At 39.1% G+C, this 7,777-nt stretch overlaps 1 protein-coding gene across 1 annotated transcript in view; it reads left to right on the top strand.

Annotated features, from left to right (window-relative positions):
* LOC126456683 (sodium-independent sulfate anion transporter-like) overlaps nucleotides 1-7,777 on the top strand; it is a 66,777-nt gene that overhangs the window by 26,826 nt on the left and 32,174 nt on the right. Inside the window, exons 4-6 of the mRNA XM_050092425.1 lie at nucleotides 1-121; nucleotides 247-423; nucleotides 3,182-3,343. The exon at nucleotides 1-121 is cut by the window's left edge and continues 57 nt beyond it. Of these exons, the coding sequence (XP_049948382.1) occupies nucleotides 1-121; nucleotides 247-423; nucleotides 3,182-3,343 (460 nt within the window). The remainder of the gene's footprint in view (nucleotides 122-246; nucleotides 424-3,181; nucleotides 3,344-7,777) is intronic.

Below are 7,777 nucleotides of genomic sequence, written 5' to 3'. Positions count from 1 at the left end.
AGGATTCTAAATAAAGCTATTTGGCTTATTGGGACTTCTCGCAATGCTATCCTAGTGATTATATGTGGTGTCATAGGATATCAGCTATCACTCTCAGGAGATGCACCTCTTAACTTAATAGGTTTGTTTCTAAATTCATTAATCATTTAGAAACTTTGTGAAACAAGAAAACTTGCTACTCAGTTCTGCAGCACTAATAAAACTGCATATGACTTAGACTAATATGTGAATTTCCTTTCTCTTTAGGTCCCATACCTCCTGGACTTCCAGCTTTTCACTTGCCACCATTTACTGTGACATTGGAGACAGGAAATTCCACAGTCACATATTCATTTGGTGATATGTGTTCCAACCTTGGATCTGGAATTTTTGTTGTACCTCTTGTAGCGCTACTGGAAAATATTGCTGTTTGCAAGGCATTCTGTAAGTTCAGGTCTTCTTACACAATGTTATTTGATTTTACCCCTTTCTTCAGCTGTACTGAAAGGCCTTCTAGTTACATTATGACAGAAAAAAACTTTTGCGTAAGTTGTGACAACAGATACACATCAACAGAAGCAATAATATCACCAACATGCAGCACATTAGGTTCCTTCACCTACCAAAAGAAGGAAGATGTTAGAAGAGACAGAACTAGTCTAGTATTAAGCAATATTTTTTCTCACAAAAGACATGGTTTGTCAGAGTGATAGGATAAATCACAATGAAATGCCACTAATGGGTAAATGTCCAAGTTCACACACCGTACATCAACACTGTATATTCTTTTTCTGTCAGAAAGAATCAATAGAGTGCCAAGCTAGTTAAAAAGGAGCCAGTGCCATAGTTCCCATTTGTCCTGTCAGGAAAACTGCATATAATGCATGTGAGACCAATGCCTCATTTTTGATACTGTAAAGTGGAAATATTAGGGAAGCACTAAACTCAAACATAAATCATAATCTTAAGGGGCAGTCAGACATTTCTGTGTTTATCTGTAAGATATACAGTGGAAGACATTTATTGCACTGTGTTGTGGTAACATTGAAATTTGGTGGATGTTGTTTGATTTTCTAAGGCTCTTCTGCTTGGTTTGGGTATCGACCATTAGTTTTGTTTGGTACCAGTTTTCTGTACCAATGCAATAATGTTCCACGCCACAATGCAATAATTGTTCCACGCCACAATGCAAGAGCCAGCTGTTTCATGGGATGAACAAAATTAAGCTGCCTTGTTGAATGATCCATTTCAAACCCCCAACTTGAACCTGAAAACATGTAACACCATTGGGATAAAATAAAAATCAAATAATGAAATTTCGGATGCAATAGTGATAATATTATGAAAATGATAGATTACTACTCACCTTATAGAGGAGACACTGAGTTGAACACAGTTACAGCAAAAAGGCTCCTATACATTTAAGCTTTTAGCCAAAAGTCCTTATAAAGAAGAAAATGCACACACATTCACACAAACACAACTCACACACACATGACCACTGTCTCTGGCCACTGAGGCCAGACGGTAATTGCAGTCTGGCTTCAGTGGCCAGAGACAGTGATCACGTGTGTGCGACTTGTGCTTGCTTGAAATTATTTGTGTTTTCTACTTTAGAAGAAGGCCTTTTCACCAAAAACCTGAATGTACACCAGTGTTTTTGTTGTACTTGTCTGTTACTCGGTATCTCCTCCATATGGTCAGTAGAAATCTATCCTTCTCATAATATTGTCCTTGAGATAAAGTAGTCATCTGAGGAAAAATGTAAAAAAGAAGTTATCAGAACTTAGAGAAAAAGTCATACCAGGGCTTCAACACTATACTATTGACAAAAACGTTTTTGTGTGCTGTTTGTTACATGATTTGTATCTTTCAAATGACAGAAATGGGTTTCTGAAGATTTAGATCACAGGGTAAATATGTATATAATAATTTAGAAATGAGAGGCAAGGTTATCAGTAAGTTAAAAAATGGAGAGGAAAAACTGCAAGTAAGAATGAAGATGGAACAGACACCAACTGAAGAAAAAGCTTATAGAAGACGAAAAGATTCAAAAGAAAGAAAAGATAAAGCAAAAATTGAAGACTGAGAAAAATTATCAAAGTGTGTTTCCAGTAAATCAGTCACACTCCAACATTCACAAACATATGTCAGCCTTGGGATTATCTATTGCCTATTATTCCATACAATATTTATTCTCACTAATTCCCATTTGTTCATCCCTCATTCATCTTTGGAAAGGCAATCAACAACTTGAGAGTGTACTCTCATTTGTCTTTTATAATCATCATTCATGAGTTCACACACATGATTACTGGTATTCAGTCATATTAGTTAAATATTTCTTTGAAGCTTGCAGTGTACATGAAAGCAGGTGTGCCGTCTCAAGAAGAACATTTTTTCCTCTTCTAGTCATTCAAAAATTATCACTCTAATATACTTGAGTTGAAGAATAATTACTATACTGTGGTCAACATTTTAATATCAGATAATAAAATCTTCACATTAAAAGACTTTGTTGTGTGAGCTATTATTTTTAAAAAGACATTATTAGATATGGAGCTTATGATCCAATATGGTGAGGATGGGTAAGGAAACTAGCTACATCATTTTCAAAGGAACCATCCTGGCACTCACCTTCACTGATTCATGGAAACTATTGAAAACCTAAATCTCAATGGACAGGCACAGGCTTGAATTTTTATCATTAGATACAAAGCAGATGATCCTACAGAACAAAGACAGGGAAGGAGGTTGGCTCGTGTCCTTTTCAAAGGAACCGTCCTGGCATTTGCCTTAATTGATTCAGGAAGCGACAAAAAACCTAAATCTGCGCGTCCAGTTGGGAATTTGAACCCCACTTCTCCCAAATGAAAGTTCTGGGCTCTAATCACAGTGTCAACCCACACTTTCTTTTTTACAACAACGGATGTTACTAATTGCATTTGTTTCATATTCAGTAATTTAAAAAGCAGAGGTTACTTGTTTTCTGATATAGTGTGTTGAAAATTATTGAAAGCATTTGGCAATATGCTTTTTCTTTACATTTCTTTCCCCTTAGTCAGTATCGTTTCTTGAATATTTTTTAAAGCAATAAATTTTAAACATCTCTGCTATAGTACTTACTGTTCACATGTGTTGACATAATTAATTACAAGAGTTATATAACAGCACTGTTACATCAGTCTGTTTTATTTTTCAGCTAATGGTAAACCTATAGATGCCACACAAGAATTACTTGCCATTGGTATTTCCAATATTGGTAACTCTTTTGTCCAAGGCTTCCCAGGAACTGGAGCCCTTGCTCGCAGTGCTGTTAACAATTCAAGCGGAGTCAGGACAACACTTGGAGGACTTTACACAGGTGCTTGTGCTTTAAATTCAAATCACACATTGTGATCAAAACCTGTTCAGCAGATGTAATTTTTTTTTGGTGGATCACTGGCTTCACCTATCAAGTAAATGTTCCAAGAAGTCATAGCAAAGTTTTCATTGCTATTCACTTTCCTACACTTTGTTATCTTTCATTTCAATAATTTACTTATTTATTTATTCTCTTTATATTTTTATTTTACTTGTTTATTTTTTATTGTGTCTTTGCCATATTTTCTATAATGGGTGTTTCACATAGATGTCTGGGGGAAGCTCACACAGCAGATTTACTGGATTTTGGTTCCCTACACCTCCCATAAGACATCTGCGTGCACTTCCCCTCAGTTGGGTGTAAATTATGATGCAATCTGACTAAATTAAGCTTACCTTTACAGCAGTTGCTCAAAATGATGCCTCTGTATGGAAATAGCAGCCTGACATCTTCTGAACGCATTACCAAACGCTCGTCGAATTTCACCCGTCGATATTTGGGAAACAACTAGCTGAACCCTGACTTTGAGTGTATGGTGGTTGCTTGCCTATACCTTATCATTTGAATACCCCAAAGATAAAAATTACATGGAATTAGATGTATACAATGGGAGGCCAATCAACTGTCCTATCATCAAAATCACTTTGTATTAAAGTAGTGGCACAATTTCAATGTGTGGTCTTGCATTGTTTTGCATGAAATAACCATAGATCTCTTCACTAAGTGTTAGTTCACTAAAAAAAAAGGATTCTGTCTACTGTTCATATAGCTATCAGAAGTCACTGTTTCATGGAAAAAGATAGGCCCAATAATTCATCTTGAACTAATTGCCTAGTTGCACACCATGATCCTGTTTTCACATCATGCAGAGGCCATTGCTGTAATTAATGAGGATTTTCAGACCCCCAGCATTGATTGTTCCATGAATTTACATACTCTCACAAATACTGCCATGCTTAAGCAGAAGAAAGAGCATTTCAGGATCAACCTCCCCATCATACACAGACTGTAACAGCCAGTTGCAATAACAACATTGAGTAAGTATCTAAGTTAGTCATTCAATGCACTACTGTTATTCTGTGTGGTTTCAGTGCTGAGTTTGTGGACAGTGCTATGAGGAGATGCTTCCACCACATCAGTGTGAAGTACTACATGGTGCAATGACTTTCTTAGACTTCTTCCTGAGGCCTCTCCTACCTCACCAAATTTATTTTCAATTAAAACACTGGTTTCTCTAGACATTTGTTTGCCAAACATGGATTCAGTCTCTTTAAATTTCTTTACTGATCTCTGTATCATTGTACCACAGGGAACGTGCACCTGGGAAATTTTTGTATGAATGCAAGCTGACATTCCACAGAAGATTCTGTTTTTGCATAGTTCAACACAAGAAACATTCATTGAGCCTTCGTGTCTACCATTGTGAATGGAAACTTGACAAAAAAATCAAAAGAAAACACCAATACAGTCAGTCATATGGCAGGGCAACTCTCGGACTCGGTGCACACATCATACGTGAAACACTCAGGGGAAGCGCTCGCAGCTTTCTTGCAGGAGATACAGGGGCAGCAACTGGTAAATCTACTGTGCGGGCATTGATGTATATTATCACTTTGCACGATTCATTGCATCTTGGAAAGCTTTTAGTTTTATTTTAACATGACTGGGACTCACAGCCATTGAAAACAAAGGCATTGATTTAGTGTGTATTGGTATTCTGACAGCTTACACAGGACGTCATCACAATAAAAGGAAATTCAGAATCATAAGAGAAGTCAGGCAATGAGAAGCTCTACAATAATGACTTGACTTTTGGTACTGAAATCCACATATTTTTACTAAATTATTAGAGAATATTCTATATTGGGATTAGATTATCCTGTAACAGAGGCAGATTCTGAAACATTCTGGCAGCTAGCTCTAGATGTGAAAAAATGAAAGTTAACACAGATGAGTAGAAAGAACAAACCTGTAACGTTCACTTGCAGTACTACTAGTGTCCTGCTTGACACAGCGAAGTCGTTTAACTGGAATGAAATGAGCATATGGCACTGCTGGCCGGGAGGCCCCCTGCGGGGGAGTTCGGCCACTGAGTGCAAGTCTTATTTCAGTTGAAGCCACATTGGGTGACTTGCTTGCCAGTGATGAGGATGAAATGATGATGAGGACAACACAACACCCAGTGCACAAGCAGACAAAAATCTCCAACCTGGCCGGAAATTGAACCCGGGGCCCACTTGCACAGGAAGCAAGCATGTTACCACACAGCTAAGCAGGTGGACGTCGTTAAAATATCTGAGTGTAATGTTGCAAAGCTATATGAAATAGAATGAGCAAGTGAGAACTGTGGCAGGGAAGGTGAATGGTTGAATTTAGTTTTTAGGGAGAATTTTACATCTACATCTACATCTACATTTATACTCCGCAAGCCACCCAACGGTGTGTGGCGGAGGGCACTTTATGTGCCACTGTCATTACCTCCCTTTCCTGTTCCAGTCGCGTATGGTTCGCGGGAAGAACGATTGCCGGAAAGCCTCCGTGTGCGCTCGAATCTCTCAAATTTTACATTCGTGACCTCCTTGGGAGGTATAAGTAGGGGGAAGCAATATATTCGATACCTCATCCAGAAACGCACCCTCTCGAAACCTGGACAGCAAGCTACACCGCGATGCAGAACGCCTCTCTTGCAGAGTCTGCCACTTGAGTTTGCTAAACATCTCCGTAATGCTATCACACTTAACAAATAACCCTGTGACGAAATGCGCCGCTCTTCTTTGGATCTTCTCTATCTCCTCCATCAACCCGACCTGGTACGGATCCCACACTGATGAGCAACACTCAAGTATAGGTCGAACAAGTGTTTTGTAAGCCACCTCCTTTGTTGATGGACTACATTTTCTAAGGACTCTCCCAGTGAATCTCAACCTGGTACCCGCCTTACCAACAATTAATTTTATATGATCATTCCACTTCAAATCATTCCGCATGCATACTCCCAGATATTTTACAGAAGTAACTGCTACCAGTGTTTGTTCCGCTATCATATAATCATACAATAAAGGCTCCTTCTTTCTATGTATTCGCAATTGTCTATGTTAAGGGTCAGTTGCCAGTCCCTGCACCAAGTGCCTATCCGCTGCAGATCTTCCTGCATTTCACTGCAATTTTCTAATGCTGCAACTTCTCTGTATACTACAGCATCATCCGCGAAAAGCCGCATGGAAATTCCGACACTATCTACTAGGCCATTTATATATACTGTGAAAAGCAATGGTCCCATAACACTCCCCTGTGGCACGCCAGAGGTTACTTTAACGTCTGTAGACGTCCCTCCATTGATAACAACATGCTGTGTTCTGTTTGCTAAAAACTCTTCAATCCAGCCACACAGCTGGTCTGATATTCCATAGGCTCTTACTTTGTTTATCAGGCGACAGTGTGGAACTGTATCGAACACCTTCCGGAAGTCAAGGAAAATAGCATCTACCTGGGAGCCTGTATCTAATATTTTCTGGGTCTCAAGAACAAATGCAGCAAGTTGGATCTCACACGATCGCTGTTTCCAGAATCCATGTTGATTCCTACAGAGTAGATACTGGGTTTCCAGAAACGACATGATACGCGAGCAAAAAACATGTTCTAAAATTCTACAACAGATCAATGTCAGAGATATAGGTCTACAGTTTTGCGCTTCTGCTCGACGACCCTTCTTGAAGACTGGGACTACCTGTGCTCTTTTCCAATCATTTGGAACCTTCCGCTCCTCTAGAGACTTGTGGTACATGGGTGTTAGAAGGGGGGCAAGCTCTTTCTCGTACTAAGAGTAGTTCACCTGTTAAGGCGACCACATATAAGACACTGGTGCGACCTATTCTTGAGTACTGCTCAAGTGTTTGGGATCCATACCAGGTCAGATTGAAAGAAGACATTGAACCAATTCAGAGTCGGGCTGCCAGATTTATTACCAGTAGGTTTGAACAACACGTAATTGTTATAGGGATGCTTCAGGAACTCAAACGGGAGTCCCTGGAGGGAAGGCGACATTCTTTTCAAGAAACACTTTCGAGAAAATTTAGAGAACCAGCATTTGAAGCTGACTGCTGAACACTTCTACTGCCACTAACATACATTGCATATAAGGACCGTGAAGATAAGATTCGAGATATTAGGGCTCATATGAAGGCATATAGACAGTCATTTTTCCCTCGCTCTATTTGCAAGTGGTACAGGAAAGGAAATGACTAGTAGTGGTACAGGGTACCCTTGCCTTGCACCATACAGTGGCTTGATGAGTATCTATGTAGATGTTGATGTACTGTCAATAGCTCTACAATAACTTTTCATATCTCTAAGCTGTGAAAATTAAGAATGACTGTGGATTAATTGAAACATACTGTGACCAACTTCAGTTTCTTGCTAACACTGTATTGTTTG

The sequence above is a fragment of the Schistocerca serialis genome, chromosome 2 (assembly GCF_023864345.2).
Source record: "Schistocerca serialis cubense isolate TAMUIC-IGC-003099 chromosome 2, iqSchSeri2.2, whole genome shotgun sequence".
Classification (NCBI taxonomy): Eukaryota; Metazoa; Arthropoda; class Insecta; order Orthoptera; family Acrididae; genus Schistocerca; species Schistocerca serialis.
Note: the sequence above shows the minus strand (reverse complement) of the source record. Positions and strands in the feature narration are given on the sequence as shown.